General features: G+C 40.4%; 1 protein-coding gene across 4 annotated transcripts in view; it reads right to left on the bottom strand.

Moving 5' to 3' along the window:
- The window catches only part of MYO1B (myosin IB), a 117,316-nt gene that overhangs the window by 73,867 nt on the left and 22,847 nt on the right, over positions 1-20,602 (bottom strand). For all 4 annotated transcript variants that reach the window (XM_074829590.1, XM_074829589.1, XM_074829586.1 and 1 more), the window contains exon 3: positions 9,272-9,387. In XM_074829590.1, the coding sequence (XP_074685691.1) occupies positions 9,272-9,387 (116 nt within the window). The remainder of the gene's footprint in view (positions 1-9,271; positions 9,388-20,602) is intronic.

The following is a 20,602-nucleotide window of genomic DNA, read 5'->3' on the forward strand; positions in this document are numbered from 1 at the left end:
TGCTCAAGTTTGTGTGTCAGATTTGTGGCTATATATACAAAATTTTCTTTCCATGAATGGTCAAAGCAAGAAATGAAAAGCCTTCTTCAGTGCTCAAACACTAGGCTTCAGTTCAGCCCACGTGGACTATTTCCAGGGACAATGTATTTCATCTACGTCCTTGGTTGTTCTGCTGGTACTCAAGGAGGATATCAACTGCGCACATTTTTTTTTGTCCTGTGGATACATCCTCACTAAGAATCATCTTGGAGTAATTATGATCAGTTGCAGTTTGAACTCCACAAGGTTTAGCAACTAAAAATCATTTCTGTAGTATATAAAGAGGAAACTGTATACAAGAAAAATGCAGATTTGAACTAATTTACTGAAATGACCACAACTAAACTGTCTTTGTAGTTCAGACCTCTGTTTGTAAACCCCAGTCCCAGCTCTCTTATCTATTCAAAACATAAGTAAAAGATTATTCAGTGTGCTAGACAGTAAATATTATGACTGTGTATTTCCTGATTCATAACATGAAAAAGTTTATCTTTAATAATCCAAACTACATTAACCATGATGTACCCAGAGTTTTGCATAAAGTTGCTGATAAAAAGAGATTGAACAGAAAATGTTCTGCTGCTAAAGGTGGTACAAGAGCTGGAATTTTACTGAGGTTTCTTTAAGGCTTTAAACATTAGCCTTGTTTATGCTGTATCTGAAATCATGACAAAGGCTCCTAGCATAGCAGATGGGCATTTCCTGGTGTGTTATAAATTGCTAAAAAAAAAAAAAAGAAAAAAAGACAACCATTAAACACAATGAGACACTTCCAATGAAAGGACGACAGCTGTTCTTAATTGCAATTTGAAATCCCAGATCTTAAGAGACTACCATGCTGCCAATTCAGGAACGACATAATGAAAATTCTGGTCCATGTACATACGGTGCATAAAATGGGATTTCTCTCATATCTGACAGGGCCTCTACCTGCCCTCACTTTTCAGTCTGCATTTAAGAAATGAAACACAGCAGTGTCTACTTTATGAGTACTTTTCAGTATGCAAAAAGTCCAAAAATTCTAATGAAAAGAAAAATGAAGCTATTGGATCCTTTTTAAAAAATCAAGTTACATTTAAAGCCACATGAAGTGTTCAAAAATGCTTTTATTTCTAAGTCTTACCATAACATCAGTCAATTTTCTAATTGGAAGAACTTAAGCAGCACAAAAAAAGGCTCATCTTAGTTCTAGCCTAGCCATAAAAATGAAGAGCTGGAAGGAGAACTATTTGAAATGTTGAGAAGAAACAAAGAGCAGTTATGTATTGACAAATTTGGAGAACTGCATTACAAAACTGAAAAATTACTGCAGGACCTTTCCTTTATTTAAGTGCCCACTTCATTCACAGAATTCAGTCATACTGAATGGATTCCCAAACCTTTTGTGTGTATTAGAGGGATTCTACTTTAGTTGACAATGCGAATTAATTTTAAAAAAATCTCAGCATTTTATGTCCTAAAAATATCAATGGCATAATATGAACACTAGCCAGAACATTCCAGGAAAATGAGAGAAATGGGATCTGGCAAGAAAAGTTTAGACTACTGGAGCATTAACACACATCTCCAACCATCCAACATATATTAAGGCGTTTTTTTTTTTTTTCTTTTTTTAAAATTATCTTTGCTCTAACAATCTAGCCAAATCCCAAACTTTTTTATGCTTACAAATAAACATAGACTATAACAAATACACTTGCATGCAAAAAAAGAAGAGAGAGAGATCATCACAGGTAACTAAAAACATTTGACTCGATCCCCAGCATGACTGAAGTCAAATGTGAAAGTATGCTGTGTACAGAGGTACAAGTAAATATTTTAAAACAGTTCTGAAAACAAATTAATTTTGTTGCGGCTCTAAGCCAGCAGTTACTTTATGAAGGATGCCTCAAGATTATTTTCCTTCATATACCATGACGACAAATGGAGATTTACAGAAGCATCTGGAACAGATCTTGACTTAAGTGTTTCCCTTACAAACTCATTATGTTTTAAAGGTACCCAATTCTTGCATTCTTGCAAGCTTCTTCAAAAAGTCCACTGAACATGTGAATGTTGGCTAGGACCACACACAGCTCTCCAAATGAGAAACTGATGGATGAGCAGGCTCTACCAGGAGCCAGGTGGGTCCTGCCCAGAGAGGGGGGCCTCTGGCAGCGGGACTTCAGGAGCTGTGATTGACGGTACTGCCAACTGGTATGGCTGTGGAGACCAAAATCGTTTGTGAGCCAGGGCTCTGGTGCTTTCAAATAATTTTGTCATGGCAGTACATGCTGCTTGAGCTTCTGAGAGACACACAGATGTTGGAGGGTGAGACCAGAGGCAGAGTCCTCTCTGCCTCCAGGGGTATTTTGGGAGACAGTTTTGTCTTGATGCTTTTTATATCCCCTGTAGTCTATATACACTCCTTCCTACCCTAGGAAGTGTTCAAATACCACAACAGCACAAAAATCCACCTGGACTCCACACAGCAGACTGACCGCCTGATGTCTGGGCGAGCCTGTGTGCATGCAGCTGTGGCAGCTCCACCCCACCTGCGCTACGGCTCTGCGGCTACACACAGCATTGTACATTTTATCGTTGGAAATCCCATATCCCAGACACTTACTGAAGAAGGACCAGTGCCATACAAAAAGAATTTAAAGGGCGCTTTCATTTCTTACTTTAGGCAGCACTACTTAGAGGACCGACGGAAAGGCTCATCCAAGTGAACTTTGGAATCCAGTCTAAATGTCACTCCAGACCATTTCAAAAATTAAGCACAAGATGCATTCATGCCCTGCTTTTCCAGGCTGTTTATACTTGTTGGGTGCATTTTTTGAGCCTCCTTACAACCACACATCCTGCTATAAATCAGTTCCTGTATTACTACGCATTATTACAAAATTTCATGCAATCTAATACCAGCAGCAAACAAGCAACTACTGTTCTTGTCAATATGACTATATTCACCTCTGAAGCACTGGGGTGAGATGGCTGCATTATGTGCTATCCAAACCAACTAAAATAGCCCTGCTCAAATTTCAGAAAAAAGCTAAATTTATTGTATGCAAGAGAAACCTTGCTTTATACCCCAAGCCTTCAAGATCACAAATCAGTTCCACAATGCTCTTCAGAGAATCACACAGCCATTTCAATATGGCCACATCAAAACTGCCTTCCTCAAAACTCTATTTTCTCAGAAGGACTTCTGAGGTATCCTACCAAGTGTAAAATTTAAGAAACAGTACACCCCATGGGTGTGCCACCAGCCTGAAATAGAAGCTCTTCTCAGGCATGAAGTTCTTCTGACTCTTGAAGCAAGTGTTATGCTTCATCCCTTTTCATCTATACACTTGAAGGATTTACATTCATGGATACACCATTTCCAGTACTGCCTCACTACAGAGGTTAAGAGAGTAACAAGCCCGACCCCTTCCAAAATAAGATTTCAGTATTCTCTGCAGTGTTTTTTTTCCCCCCTTCTTCTTTCAACTCATTCGTAGCATGGGTTTATCAATTAGATACTGGCAGTCCTCCCTAATTGCTATTTATGATTTCTGTCAGCCATAGATGTTCCCTCCCTGCCCAGCAGTTAATTTTGCCAACTAACCTCTGAAGTGACCATCTTCCCTCAACTATAAATCTCTTGTGAAAGAAGCACACCGCGGAGCCACTTGAACAAGTCCAAGGAATGAGTCTCTGAAGAAGTCAGGAATTATAAGGAATAAGAATAAAAGGTCTATAAAAAGGCAATACTGCCAGGTGAAGGGGGAGGGGGGGCTGGGATTTTAAAGAAAACAAACACCCAAAAAAACCTCCAAAATGAAAGCAAATGAAGATGAGGAAAGGACAAACTGAAAAGGAAATGTTAAAATAAACATACCAGGGCAATGAAGGACACTAAACTATGGCACAGGCTCTCACCCCACCATTCCCTTCTTCAACAAATAAAGACAGCTCTTGTGTATCTTAAAACTCTGCTACCTATGAGGAAAAGCTTAGTTTTACATAGGCAAAAACTATACTTCACAGCTGGGGCTTTATCATGCCCTTCAGACAAAAATATTGGCTTTAAATCAAGGAGGAAAAAAGAGTTACTGTAATCTTGGTGTCTCCAAAGACGTGGAATCCTGGACTCCCAGCAAAAAAAGCCAGAAGCAAAAATGTTACCTCTATATTCACTGCTTACATTGGCTCAAAACTTGAAAAGGAAACACCAAATTGTATCTATTGTCAGAGTAACTGCAGATATCTGCAGGATAATGATTTGTCCCAATAATTATTATGATGATCATTGAAATGGGGAAGATTAATAAATTCTTCATTCTTGCATTTTAATAGGCGTCAAGTTGATATCTTTGAGCTTGTACCCTATATAAAGGTAAGCTGGTTTTCAGGAGTCGCTGCAAAAGTTTTAGTCTCTCTAAATTGGAAAACTATTGTCTCTTCAGAAATGCTTGACTTAAAACAGCTGATAACAAGTAAATAAAATATACAGCAAAATTGCCTAAGTGGAATTCAACAGATGTCTGATAAAAGCCTTCTCCAGATACTTTCCTGATGTCCTAGTTATTCACCATAAATACTTCAGTGCATAGCTAAAAAAATGCACATTGACTCTGAGCTCTTATTTGCCTGTAGCTCGTTGTTAGCAGTACACTTGCCACTATTTTGTTCCTCAAAATAATCTGTGATTCTTGTAAGGTGAGCAGGTAAGGCGTTTCAGAACATAAAGGGGAGCAAAAAAGCCATATGCCACCCTACCTCCCAGAGTTGGAGAGCTGCTAGTAGCCAGGAGCCAATGTTAAGATAGGAAACGCAAGAAAGAACCTACTCTGCAGTCCCTTAAAGCAAATCTGTTACTGGTAGGAAAGGGATACAGCATGGTGGCTACAAATAAATGGTACGATAAGCTATTTATTTCCTATTGCCTTCACTTCAAAGATGCCAGCAGCTGCCTTTGTCAGTGGTGGAAGTCAATGTAAATTAACAAGATAGGCAGCTTGGTTCTCTCTCATGTCTAGCTTACCCACAAGGTAAGCAAAACAGCAATTACATCAACTGAAAGAATAATTACATCAACTGAAAGAGCAGAAGTGTAAGGACTGCACAAATCAAGCAGCAAACTGTTTGAACACTGAAATGTCATATTCTGCCCTGTCAAGTCAGAGACAAGTTTGATCCTGCCTTGCAGATAAAGACAAAACCAGCAAGATTAACAAAACATTAAAAAAAAACCCAAAACAATTAAAAGGCTTCGTAAACTTCCTATTACAGCTATGCAAATAGCCACAGACTATGAAAACAATCATTCCAGTAGACTTAGAAAAGTAACACTTTATTACATGGTGCCACAACAACAGAGAGAGAATGAACTATTAAAGAGGAGAATAAACTATTAAAATAAAACCTCTTCAATCAACCTTTGTCAGGTATAACACTGTCCAAGATCACCTGACCAGAAACTTTCTCCCAGAAATTCAGCTTGGCTGCCCAAAGTTTGTCTGTGGCCTTAGTTTCCAAAGATCATTAAAAAAAACCCCCCAAATCCTGCAATTAAATATTAACTAGCATCACTGAAAGCGTCAGTCACTCTCACAGATGCTTTTGAGGAAACGCAGAACAGATGACTAGGTGTTCACTCCCCATCTCTTTCAGATTAGGGCTAAAAAAAACCATGTGAACAGATTTTTCAATTCCCTATGTTTCCTTCAGTAACCACATATGGAAAAAAATCCCTAGGTATGGATTTCCTTCATGTCATTATATACTTCCCTTTTTCCTTCTGTTTTCATTTGCTCACCAAGCCTGCTATTTCACTGGGACAGCAGGCATTCTCAAGCACATCCTCCCTATACCAATCCATCACACTGAAACACTTGGGACGTACCTCGAGCATAGACAGAAGGTCATACAAAACTTCTGGAAAACAACCAAAACAGGACTCAAATTCCTCATTTCCCAGGAGCTCCTGCACAGAGCCGGAGCTCTGGGAACATCCCATGGCACTCTGCTCCAGAGATGATGATGCGTAAGACCTGGGATTCCCAAACCTGAAGGTTCTTTTCAAAATGACAGACCTTGGAGAATACGAGCTATCATGCCAACAGGTGACAGCACGTTTATTTCTGATGGAAGAGTTTTGGTGCCATACAGAGCTGATTTCTATAGGATTCTCAAACCAAACTACTGCTAGAAATTTTTTGCAACAAATTGTTTGCATTTTTCTAGCTAGCACTCGTAATAAAACTAGATTGATTATTTGTACAAAGGAGATGCTGAAGTAAGAAACACACTATATATCATTCTATTTCCAGACACACTTTCTAGGTCATATGCATTAGTTTCCTTATAAACACTCCAGTGTTTTGCTTTGCTCAAGATTACACAATAGGAACCAAAAGTCTTTTCCCAAAGCACACTTAAATGGTACAGTGGGCCTACCCACAATCAATTCTTCTGAAGAGGCCATGGCTCAACAGAGATTTACACATCAAAGAAAAATAAGTATGTACATCTCCACAAATCAGTATGGAGTTTTTTACCCCCACGTCAGAAGAAATACCACAAACTGCAATTTGTCTCACAGCCTCTCTTCATTAAAGTTCCTGAGCAGCTAAAAAAAACCACCTTGAAGTTTGCAAGGTCTCTGTGGAAGTACAGCAACCTCCCCAGATATGCCTGGACCCTGCTTTTAAGAGCAGCCTGCTACCCCCAGATCAGTCAACCCTAGAATTAGCTGCAATCTCCAAGGCTGGGATAATGCCAGCTCTGTCCCAAACCCAGTTCTTGGCCCGTACTGACCAGTGTGGTAAGCAAGCGCCCTGCTGGTCAACAGCCTAGGCTTGGCTGCAGCAGGACTATATGGCCACCCTGTAAGCTCAACTCATGGTCCATTAATCAGCATTCAAGTACCAGCTTTATGTTCACAGAGTAACTGGACTGGCATGAACCCTTAGGCTACAAGGCACTATACATTAAAGAGGATGAAAAGTTGTTTAGACTCGTCAGAGATGGTGTAAGGCAGCCTACATAGCACTTATTTTATACACGTACAATATTTGAAAAGTATCTTTCAAAGTTGGTGAGAAGTTTACTAATTTTAGCAGAGACAAAAGTGACTCTCTTGATTCTGCAGTTCTCATAAGCATCTATAGACAGGTGGGAAGGGAAGCAAGATCACCATACAGTAAGATCATTTTATCTTTCTACATTTTGAAAACATTGTATCTGTAAAAGAAACCATAACAAAGATTATTTCCTAATCCTGTATTTTTTAAGATATTTTGTCTACTTAGTGGGTGTCAGAAGACAAAATTTTCACACAGAAGCAATACTAAATAAAGAAAGTTTGTGGAGAGATCATACCTGTTCAAGAAAAATTAGTCTTACGCTTTCCATGACTTGGCACTCTATCCAGACTTGCAAAGAAAATCTATTACTATCACACAGTCGAGATCTCCTGACATAAGTTAAAATTCAACATTTTCTCACTTCAATCTACTGCTCTTAAAGTAGATTTATAGTGTTTGGACTCCAGAAGTTCTTGCTCTGAGATGGCAGCCTGACCATACAATTATTGTTATTAGTGATGAATTATGTTTATGAAACATTTTTCTACCAAGTTAAGACTCTCCTAATACATACAAGAATGACTGTTGACTATTTCTGTTCTGGAAAACCATCTCTCAAGAGAGATGGAAAAATGTGGAGATCAATATATTACTACATACTTGATTCAACATATAACCAAGTACATAGTACTGACTTTCAGAATGTCAGATAAATTTTAACTCCCAGATTTTATTTTTAAAATCCTCCATCATATGACAGCAAATTTTATGCAGCTGAACAAAGTTAGCAGAGCAGAAAGTTCTTTTAGCAAGCAATTGTGCTTGCTAAACAAAACTGTAAAGAAAGAAAACCTGAACATAGCCAGAGTTTAGATCTAAGAGGGCCAAGAACTACCAGAAGCTTATTTGATCTGATTAACTGACTGTTTGTATTTTAGCCAATGTTTCTGGAAAAGTTACAGATGAAGTGTGAAGACAAAAAATTCATCAGAACAAAATAACTTCCAGAACTCTTTCCACACATAATGTCCTGTTAACCTAAAAGCTAACACTGAAGGAAGATGCATAAATTTATGGCCATGTTTAGACACTTATCCAATCGCTGATCACTCAAGTCAGTCTCCTGAATATGTGACTGCAAAGTCAGATGGCAACCCCACAACACACGGGAAACACTTATCTATCCCAGCATCACGCAGAGGAGAGGAACAGCTGGCTTTAATCTCACCACCACGACATCTAACAAGATAAAACAATTGCTACAACAGACAGACCTTGAAGACCTCATTTTCAGCCATACCACCCACACCTGTGATCAAAGTCCAGTCCTATTATGGACAGGGCTTAACCATGTTCCACTACTCTCAATAATTCTGACCAGGCCCAAATAATACAGATCATGTCAGTTCTCTATAACCACAAGGCAAGGCCTTTGACTTCTTTGCAACAGGCACTCTTGTAGAGGAATTACAGAAGGTGAATGAAAGTCAGAATAAGAGATTATACCTACTTCCAAGCCTTCTATTCCTAAATTTAGACTTGGAATTTATATCATATGCAAATCATATTTTGCAATATTATGTATGCTGTGTATTTTAGCCTTAAAATTTGCATTATATATTTATGGCACTCTGACTGCCCTCTTAGAATGGGCACATTTTCGCCCAGCATAGAGGAGAGGAGACCAAGATTTTCTTTTCCTACAGTTCTCATTCAGACATATTCAATATGTTTCTGCATTCACCACGAGGGGGTTTTTGTTTTCTGCATTGTGTAAAGAGAAATTAAGAGTTTTGGATACCAAAAGTAATGCTATATGGTTCAAACATATTTAACACCTAGAGGCTTTCACAAGGCAATCTGGACTTTGAAAGAAACAGATTTCCTTGAAAACAGACGACTCACTTTACAATGCAGTAATAAAGGCTACTGCTAACAATTACAGAAAAATGTTCTGAAATGCACGTACCAGGATCTAAATACATGAAACAGAAAGAATAACTCATCTTGACTTCTCTTTAAAATAAGAATGAACTAATAAAAATTCATTTTGGGGGAGTGGTGGTGTGATTTTTGTTCTGCTTGCTTTAATCGACACTGACCTTTTAAGGAGAGAGACAGCTGGTACCATCTGTTTCAGGACAGAATGAAAACTAAAACTTCTTCACTGTACTTACATGTGAGGACTGAGTTCATAAAAGTTTCGGTTTCTGTATTCTTCCACTTTCTCTGGAGTATAAATGGGTAGAGATCTGTAGGGGTTTATCGATATCACGACGCTGCCAATGTATGTCTGTTGAAGGAAAACAAAAAAATTATTGTGGATTTTTCTTTTTAACATACTTCTGCTGTTTACATATTATTCTCCCATTTAATACTTATGCAAAAACAAACAAAAAGTGTAATTGTAGCAATGAATAAATACGTACATAGACTCTGAAACACCTTTTAAATCTCTCTCAATCGCTGCTGGGTACCAAGTAGCTATTTCTACATAACTGAAAGACTCTTATGAACATTTTTTAAAAGAAAGCCCTATCGTACAATACTTCTGTGACTAATTCAGTTGGAGGAGGGGAAGGAAAAAGGACACAGATGTTCACAAAGAACGAACTCCATCTGCACGGCAAATGTCACACGAGCTTTGCTGCAGCCTTGGGCAGTCATACAAAACCATGTAAAAGCAAGGCCAGAGTTGGACTGCACTCCCTCACCCAAGGAGGAGCTTTGCACCATCTCTTCAAAGCCTCGGGCACAGAAGAGCTTCAGAGAGAAGAAACCTGAAGGCTAATAGCCTCTGACAGGTTCCTGTCAAAGAAGAGATTTACTGTCAGGATTCAAGTCAGTCGAAGTCTTGCCATGGTTCCTCAGCAGACGTGAAGCTTAATTTCTATTTCCAAATTCTAAACATACTTGCCATTACCCTTGGAAAGCAGACAGAGCAATGCATTGTTTTACTCTGTTAGGTCCCATTCACTACCAAGATGAATGAAGACCAATACTGTACACCATGATTACTATGTCAGCATATGATACATTTAACCTGCCTTCATCAAGCCTATTGCTGGGTGCTCACATCTCTCTATCCCTCCCGCCCGCTGCAAGGGCTGCATTCAAATACATCCGAGTGGAAAAAAAATGCCAAAACCACATTCCACCCTGCCTGCAGATAATGACCAAAGATTAAACCCAAAGTGTTTGGTATCTCTTTCCACAACCATGAAATAAATAACGCCTGGTGAAACACAATTTTCTGATAACCAAGAACTCCCTGGGAGGTGTAAAGACTGTACACAAAAGCCACAGGTTCCCATTATTTGGATTATATTTGCTAGTAACTTCAGAAGAAAAACAATGCTTTTTATGTATATCTATGATTTTAAATGGCTTAATTATAGTCATGCCTTAGCACCTTGCAATGACTGTTTGGATTTCTCCCAACTTTTCTTACAGGGATGTGCTGTAATATGCATTTTTAAATGGGAACAGAGGAACAAGGGGCCTGAGTTACTTACCAACAGGTTCAGCAGAGCAAAGAATTACCTCCAGAGCTGCAGTCACAAATTCAGAGAATCACAGAACGGTTTGGGTTGGAAGGGACCTTAAAGATCATCTAGTTCCAACCTCCCTGCCATGGGCAGGGACACCTTCCACTAGACCAGGTTGCTCAAAGCCCCGTCCAACCTGGCCTTGAACACTGCCAGGGAGGGGCAGCCACAGCTTCTCTGGGCAACCTGTGCCAGTGCCTCACCACCCTTACAGTGAAGAATTTCTTCCTTATATCTAATCTCAATATACCCTCTTTCAGTTTAAAACCATTAGCCCTCGTCCTATCCCTACCCTCCCTGATGCAGAGTCCCTCTCCCCATCTCTCCTGTAGCCCCCTTTAAGCACTGAAAGGCCGCTATAAGGTCTCCCTGGAGCCTTCTCTTCTCCAGGCTGAACACCCCCAACTCTCTCAGCCTGTCCTCACAGGGGAGGTGCTCCAGCTCCCTGATCATCTTTGTGGCCTCCTCTGGACCCGCTCAAGCAGGTCCATGTCCTTCTTATGTTGGGGGCCCCAGAGCTGGACACAGCACTGCAGGCGGGGTCTCATGAGACTGGAGTAGAGGGGGAGAATCCCCTCCCTCGACCTGCTGCCCACACTGCTCTTAGTGCAGCCCAGGACATGCTTGGCCTTCTGGGCTGTGAGCGCACATTGCTGGCTCACAGTCAGTTTTCCCTCCACTAATACCCCCAGGTCCTTCTCCTCAGGGCTGCTCTCAATCCCTTCATCCCTCAGCCTGTACTGATACCAGGAGTTGCCGCAATCCATGTGCAGGACCTTGCACTTTGCCTTGTTGAACTTCATGAGGTGTGCATGGGCCCACCTCTCAAGTCTGTCCAGGTCCCTCTGGATGGCACATCCCTTCCCTCCAGTGTGTTAACCCTTCCCTATCTAACTTTCATGTCTAAAGCAATTTTCTGCTAAATGCTAATCAAATTTGGTCCTAAGCAGAAAGCTAGGAGAGCAAGATTTCTCATTTTCCATAGCGTGCGTATGCACAGGCAAGCTGTGAACTCACATGGCATTTTCTGTCCCATTTAAAACAGTTGAACAAACTAGACTGCAGTGATAAAACAAGTAGCATGAGGCGTCCAGCGACTCTCGTAGTTCACCCTTATAGTGTTTACTACCCACAGGATAAAATAGAAACAGCCACTGCTTCTACAATGAAACACAATACTCCACTAATTGGGCTAAAGACCCACCATTTCTAATCGACACACACTTTCTACTCTCCTTTGGAACTGACCAGAAACCTGCAAAACGTTTCCCCCCACACATCCAAGCCCAGAACAGACCTAACACCCTAGAAGCACACCAAGATCCCATGCAGAGCGCTGCGAGGTGGAGCAAGCCTGAAGGTGCCTCACATCTTGGCAGCCAGGCTGCAACTCAAAAGAGGTACAACTCCAGCCTGCCTTGCACCACAACCCAGGAGGCAAGCGCCTCCAAAGACATTCAGATACAGACTGTTGAGAAAATCCCCAAATAATTAAGATTTTTGATTCTTTCAAACACACACCACAGTGTGTGCTTGTACATATTTTCTTCAAATAATAAAAAAAAAAAAATTGTTCTAGTTTTGTGGTCATCCTCCCCCTAAGGAGGAAAGTGTTTTCCATCCACGTCTAATCTCTTAGGCTGAACGAGAAAAAATGCAAAAACTGCCTTTCTACAGTGTTTGCTTTGCTCTCTCAACACATGTGGCTTTGGCAATTTGCAAGCCTACAAATTCTTGGCAAGAATAACAGATAACCCAAGAGTAAGAAGCTTTCTAGTCTTCACAAGTGCATGGATACCCCAGTTAGGACTTTTTCCTGATAAAACATTAATATATTAACTTGTTTTCTCCTAAATCTTAAGAATTTGTGAATTCAGCCTGCTGTGAAATCAGTGTTGGAAAGTATCAGCAGAAGAGATATGAAGGCCAGATCTTGAAGATTATATTTTGAAACAGGAATTCTTTGGAACTCAAAGACTTGCCCTTTCCAGCTATTCTTCTACCATAATAGCATACAATTTAATTGCAAAGTTCCCTGAAGTACCCTGAGACGCCAAGATAAAGATGAGTGAAAGTGAAAACCTTGATTTTTAACTTTGAATACAGGCGTTCAAATGAGATTTATTTAGAACCATCTCTTCATAGCTAAGTATTGCTTAGACAATGTATTTTGGGAATTCAAATCAGCTGTTTGTTGTCAGGCATGAACAAATACAGACCATTTCCTAAAATACCAATATTTCAAAAGGTCAAATGACTATATAGAAACAAATACATACTCATGTCCATTTTAAACACCAAGCCAAAGTATGCCAAGAAATCATTGTTTTTGCTGCAAAGCTGCTTACAAGAACTAATACATTTCCTCTTATAAAATGCCAGTATCTCAAAGCTGATGCCTAATAGCTACTTGCTACTGGTGGTCTGTGAGATTCCACTTAACAGGGATAAACAGATCCAGAAAATAGCTTTCCCACATAACATCTGCCTTCCCACCAGAACTCTATTATAAACAAACAAAATAAATGGCTTAAAATCCTTGAGCAAGCAACAAGCACAGAAACATTCCAGTGCTGAAAGCAGAACGCCCAAGAGTAGTGGGAGACCATACCGTGGCACCCCAGGGACTAAAGAGATCCTTCATTTTCCCTGTTTAAGGAAAAAAATGAAACCCCAGAGGAATGTCCTCATGATGATGAACGCACAAAATGCAGTCAGGAAATTTGATTTCTTTCTTGGCTTTGACATGGTCTCATTATGCAAGTTTGGGCAAGATCTGCCGTCTCCTCAAGTTTTGCTAACTAGAGACTCTTGATAATACTCCTGTCTCCAAAATTCTACTTTATTACAATAACTCACAAAGGCAAATTCTGCTTCCTTGATGTGTTTGTCCAGAACCCAAACCAAAAGGACTCTCACTCACTGTTTATCAGTGCATCTGTCATGTAGCACGGCAACACTGTAATGTGCTAACATTTCACCTGTGGAAAAGAGAATTCAAATTTCTATCAGGTCAAATGACAACACATTCTGCATTCTCCACCAAAACAATGCATACAATTCCTTCCTGTTCAGTAAACACTTTAACACCCCCAAGCAGGAAGAAACTTCTGAATCACAATTCAGCTGCGGAAGCTGATAATATTTGTTACACATCACTTCCAGGTACAGTTGGAGATGCAACGACCAAGACACTTTGATGCCTGGTTTTCACCCCCTAAGACTGAAAGCCAACGTTAACTGCTTGGGACAAGATATTACTGCTACTTCAAGCTTATATGAGCCTTGAAAGGCCTTTGGTGCCTTTCTAACCCAAGCAGCTTTAAGACTGGCTTAATAAGAGGCCTGAAATAGAAAGACAATGTGAGGCTCCCCTCACTGTTTGGGAGAAACTACAAGCAGCAGCCTCTTCTCAGCCAAGCGCTGGGGAAAGCTGTTGCTCGAAACTGGCAAACTGCCTGTGGACCTTTCCAGCTGAGAAGTTGCAAAAACCTTACAGACAGCCTGACAGAAGGTCCCAACACACCTCAGCAGCCAGGACGCACAAGCACTGCGGTGCAATCTGATACACAGAGAAGAGGCAGTACAGGCCAGAAGGAGAGCTTTTAGAAGACCACTAGTAGAGCTTATTGGGAGAACATTTCACACTGTGGGACACAGTATATTAGTAAAGCTATTTTTCCTCCTGGTAAAGTTAGTCTTGCAATACCCCAAGGGCCCAGAAGAGAGAAGGTTCCAGCTGCAGAAGCCAGGGAACGTTATCAACGGCAGTTGAGGCTGCAGAGCTAGGGCTATCCTAACAGTGTGCTCTGTATCTTTAAAAGTATTTCTGGATCTGTTGCATCCTCTGTAAAGCAACCTTCTGCAGAATTTAAAATCATTAAGCAGCTACACAGATTTGCTGCAAAGCTTCTGGAAGTGTACTTTACATCATTTTTGGCAGGTCTGTTAAAAACAAACCAACTACTTCTTACCCGTGGTAGCCTGTAACGGTCCACAAAAATTGCTCCTGCACACAAGTCACTCCTGCTGTAAAATGTCCAATTGCTAATGTACCCTGCAAGTGTGCTGAATTCCCAGGGCCCAATAAGATTACTCTATTTACTTATTTTTTAAAGCCTAGAGCATAAAAACAGAAAATAAATTCTAGTAAAAAAAGATTGCTAGTGTGGATACCAATTCTCCCATTTATGCAGATCAATTTTAATACTCCAGATATGCATAATGCACATTTCTTTAATATTAATTATGCTCGAGTGTACTGGGTTCCTATAACTTTGAACAGTTTCAGATCACACCACGAAAACAATTCATTGAAATGAGAGACACTGAAGTAAGATCAAAGAGAAGTGTGACCTGATTTTATTGGAACAAATCCAGAACCAGGGCTTGGGCAGCACTGTTTTCTTTGCAGGGGGGAGGGCTGTGTACTGGTTTGGGGTTTTTTTTTTTTTGAATGTGACATATGCAAAATTGTATTTCTAATATAATACTCATTTTCATTTGTATTTGCATGAACTACTGCGGCTCTGCATCTTGCCAGCTCATAAGCACATGTGCTGCTGCATGCTCAGAATAGCCAAGGCCAAGGAGATGGCAGACACAGAAGAAGCCTGTACTTACATGTTCTGCTTTCTGAACTGTTTCAAACTCAAACAGAACCTGGCAAATTTAACACTGCAATGTGTTATATTCCATAATGAAGTTTCTCATTTTAATAAACATTAGCAACTAGATCAGTACCTTATTAAAATATCATCTATTATTTGAACAATCATGCTGTGTGCTCAAATTTGTTTTTCATTGTGGTTGGCCACAAAAAAATAGCTAAACGCACCCTCCTGGTCTATTGTGTTTTTCAGGTCTGAAACACCCGCAAAGTTGCAAGACGCTATTATTTGAAAAGAATAAGATCAAGACTAAAAGCAAAACCACCTTAGGCCATTATTACTAATTCTGGGGTTTTAATTTACTGTATTACTGTGTAGGTGTTTATATTGTTTGGTGGAGAAGGATGGGCTGGGTACTTGAAAAATACAAACAAACTAGGATTTCATTCTGTAATACTCCAGGGTTTGCCTGCACAGTTTCATGACAGCACATAAAAAATAACTCTACCTGTGATCCAAGCCGTGCATCTGCATTTTGTGTTGAGCCAATGCCTCCTGCTTCAATGAGCCTGGAGCATGAGCAGAGCCTCTGGATACCATCTGCAAGCAACTACTCAGGCCCACCCCCAGGATCCCAAAAAGCAATGATTGAGTGGAAAAAACAAAAACTAACAAAGTTTGATTTCCTTGAACAGGAGCTTCAGTGTGGATTTTCCCATATCCAGTATGGGTTGGACTCACACAGCGTCACACAGCACTAGTCCTTAGCAAAAGAAACTTCTGTGCTTTGACTCCTCTCAGCAAATACAGCATCTCTGCAAAGTTCCTGCCCAGTTTTAAAGAGGATGCAATAATCAGTGAGTTGCTACAGATAAGAAAGGCTTTTTCCACTCCCCTCACTGGAAGGAAAGCCAATGCTGAAAATTTACTTTTCCAAAAGCTAGTCTGCAGTAAACTTAAAATATAAACCAGACTCTCATACGTAGTCTTTCCCCCTCTCTCTTTCTCTCCATATATATATATGGAGAAACCTCTCCTTCTCCTTGATACTATTTTTCACTCTAGTTTTAATGAAGTTCTTTCTAATTATGTTTGGTTTTGAGCAAAGAAACATTATACTGGATTTCTGAACAAACACAGCCTATCCCCCATGATGATTAAAACTCTCTTGGTCAAGACCACCCTCTTGGACATTTTTGTCCCAGAAATATAGTGGACAAAGTCTGTATGTTGTAATAGGGAAAAAAAAAAATAAACCAACAATTCTGGTAAGCTATTACATGTGCTTAATGCAGTTATTAATCATGATAGGCAGCCTTGTAAAACCTGGACAGGGCAGTAAAGACTGTAAAGAAAACTACATAGAAGAACACTAGATAAGTTCCTGAAATTTGGGGGAAGGGGGCAGAAATCAAGCAAAAGAAGAAACTGAGGCAACAGTACCCACAATTCAATCAAAACCATCTTATTGCTGGAGGAGACAAAATTCAGCATTAGTATGTATCACAGTCACGTACCAAATATGTTGATGACTGACATAATGACTCAAGACACAAAGCTCAAACAGGTAACACAAAGGCAGAAGCGCACATCTATATCCCAAAGCAAACAATGACAACACAGGCAACCTATGTCAAACAGAATAACATCACTGCTACAATATTCTTCAACGGGGGCTTGATCCTGCAAGTCACTGTGCAAACAGCAGCAGTCTGAATAAGCTAGAGGTAACCCACACCGGCCAGGAACATGCCCTTGATCATACTGCAACCTGTTTTAGATTCGAGCCCCGAAGAAAGAGCAGAACATTTGCCAGAGAAAGACACCCACATGGCAAGTTGAAGCGAGTACTTAAAGGGGATGCATGTGCAGATTATCAGGTTTCTCTTCTGAGTTTCTCGAGGGCACAGAAATCTCTCCTCTGCTCACTGAATATTGCTGGTAACCTCACAATCATTATGACAGACTCCACTGTTGTTATTAATGAAGCAGATTAATCATCTCAGCCATCCGCCTCTCTGACTACATTGGGATGTTTTTACATAAACAAACAAAATTCCTACGCAGGATGCAATTACAGATGAAACCTGTAAAGTAAGTGATGAGGAAGTCAACCCAAAGCAGACATGAGAAGTTTTAAGGCAGGCATTTAAATACTCCAGACTGTCAGTCCTTGCTCACTTTTGAAAAGATAAAGATTTGTTTTCATAAGCAAACAGTAGCTGGAGATTGGATAGTCTCTATGCCAAGAAATCATTGGTGAAAACATTAGTGAGAGCACTCATTCCAAAACGTTTCATTATTTCTGTACGAATAAAACATGGGAGGGAAGTCTCCTGCCATGCTGCAGCCAAGACTAACGTATGTTCTTCAGCATGAGAACCATGTTTTTACAGTACTTGGATGCTTTTACTTCTATTTCTGTTATTTGCCAATATTTCATTAATCTTCCTTTTGTGTTTTAATTTCATATAATGTCCACTGAAACCACTAATAAATGCCCAAAATGTCATCATCACCTTAGTAAAGAAATACACGGAATTTTGGGGCAGAGCCAATGCTGTAACAGTCCCTGGGACTCTACAGGAGGCATTTCCTACACCTTCTCTCTTTTTTCAGAGTGTCACATCAGAGACAAAAAAAGAGAGTGTGTAGAGAAGACGACCCCTACACACAGCCCACAAGATACATATAATTTTCTGTGATCCTTATTCATGTCTTCTTACTCCTTTACGCAGATACTGAATACGGCCCTACAAATAAGTGCCTCAAAGGCTGTGCTCAGCATCGTGGGAGCCGTACAAGAAGGAAAAGAAACAAAGCACTGCCTTGAGATAAGTCACTCTCCTCCCACGAAGGACTTCAAGGTTAAAAGTAACCAACCTACTGGCTGCAAAAATCTTTACTCCTGACTCCAGGCAAGTTATAAAGTTTGTTTTACCAGAGCAGGCTGATGCAAAGGGACAGAGGACCGATGGGATTTCTACCTAGATAACAAGCAAAACAAGATTTACAGGGACGCAGAATACTACTTCTTAGACTGCAAGCTTATCACAGGAAAAGAGGTGCCTTGGGCACACAAACCCATCTTCACATCTGAAGCAGAAGCAGCAGGCTTCAAGGCCCTAGCCTCTGGCAGCTGCAACAATATTATTGCTACAACTCAGTAGCTTCCCTCAAAGAGGGAAACTGTGGAGGCACTGCTGGGAAAATTGCTCAAGCCAATGCAGGCGTCCCCCAAGGGAGGAAGAGAAGGAGATCTGAGGAAACTTGGGTCCCCTGGGCTCCCATCACAGGCAGATGGATGCCTCTCAAACCATCCTGCCTCTTAAGAAATGACTCAGTCACCACACCTGCCACTCCTCAAACTCCCAAAGGAAGACCAGCAGTCCAGGCTGGACTTGCTGCATAAACACAAAATACAAATTTTACGCTGTAAATACAGCAAAGTACAAGAGAGCAGGGCCGGGTCTGGCAGGGGGTTAGGCTCTGCATGTTGTTGCAGGAGCAGCAAAGGCACAGACCTGCTACCAACAGGCATGCATGCAACTAGGATGTGGTCGAAACCCCAGGGGACAACAACCCTCTTCAAAACTCAACAAAGGACACCATCTGGCCTCAAAAACCACACACTAAAGACTAACATGATCATGCTGACATCAGAAGGTAATGAAATTGAGAATAAAATTGAAGTTCAACAATCACTTGATCATATTACAATGAAGATTTTCCCAGCAAGCTGCATTTACGTTTCCCAATACCACAAAACTCTGTTCTTCACAACAGCAATAGTTACATGGAGGGATGGTCACACAAGGCCAATGCAGACCAAAACAACTGGTCTCATTCACATAATTCTGTCCCCCACCCTCTTCTTCCAAATATAGCATCTGGAATACCAGATATGGGTATGAGTGCAGCAGGAATAAAGTCGCTATGCTTGACAGCAATTCAGTACACTCCTAAATACTGTAAAGTAGCTGAAAAGGGGGTGAATCAATAATACAGACAGACATAGCAGAGCAAAGTCCAGTCAGAAGAAAAAAGGCTACCCCTAAAACATTAAAACAACAGAGATCAACAGGAAGCAGCTCAGTTGCAGTGTGCTTGTTTCACAAATAGCCACACCACCAGAAGGCAGCCACAAGGATGCTACCTCAAACAGCTAACACTGAGTTATTGCACTGGAATGCCAAATATTTAATGTTTCAGTGATAAAACAACATGTGTTCAGTACCATAAGACTGTTCCTGCCCAAAGCAGCCCACAAACTCCACGCACAGAAAATACAAATTAAACGCTGACATCAGAGAAAGACTCTGTTTTGTTGTAAGACCAAAAAGCAAACAAACATTTTCTTGTAAGGGACAAAATGTTGACCTCTGCAAATTTGGGAAGACTTCAAGAAACAACATAACTGCAGGGAAAAATGTGCAGGGCAGCAGAATAAAACCATATCTGGCCTCTAAAGGCTGATTCCCGCGAGCCTACGCAGCTCCGCTCCCCTCCAGACTCCTCACACCTCCCTTGCTGCTTCCACACGCCTCATAAAGCAACAAACCCAGTACAAAAATAAGTTTCAGACAGATACATATATTACAATTTATCTCAAATCTCTACCATTCATGAATTACTGTAAATGCACATATAGACAGATGCCCCCCTCCCATTTGTCAGCATCCCAAAACACAAAGGAAAAATAATTGCTGAGCTGGATTGGCTGAGCATATTTCAGCCAATTTACAAAAAAAAAAAAAAGGTTCAGGGAGGGAGTTCAACAGAATGAGTGAAAATTCATCAGTCACATACAAACTGAATTTTATTTGAAGTTTTCCATGCAGTCTCTTGGTCACACATTTTGACCACACAAAATTCTCCCTGGAACCTTCAAATAATCAACTTTGTTACTTTTTGCTACTTGCTAACTGCATTACCCATGAGCCCTGTTTTACTCTGTAAAGTTAAAGAAAAACTCTCATAAGCTTTCGTTACTGATATTTACAGAAAAGAACTTTTGCAAAAAAGTGATGCAAATTTTATCAATGAAAAGTTTAAGAGTTACAAAAAGAATATAATAAACAATTACAGCTTTCTAATGAGATTTTTCTTGGTCAGACATACCCCAGACATTTCCAGACATGACTAAACTCCAAGATTCCCATTTCCAATTAACACATGCATGTTACCCAATGAGCCCTTCCCCCCAAAGCCACTCAACACAAGATTACTGCAGAATCTGATGGTCTTTAGTAGAATATTTGGCCTAACTCCAGGTCCACCAGCCTTTATGCTTATTTTTATAGGCACAGCCTCCAGCTTTGCGCTCTGGTATGCAACCTAACACCCAAGT

Source organism: Strix aluco, chromosome 6 (assembly GCF_031877795.1).
Source record: "Strix aluco isolate bStrAlu1 chromosome 6, bStrAlu1.hap1, whole genome shotgun sequence".
Classification (NCBI taxonomy): Eukaryota; Metazoa; Chordata; class Aves; order Strigiformes; family Strigidae; genus Strix; species Strix aluco.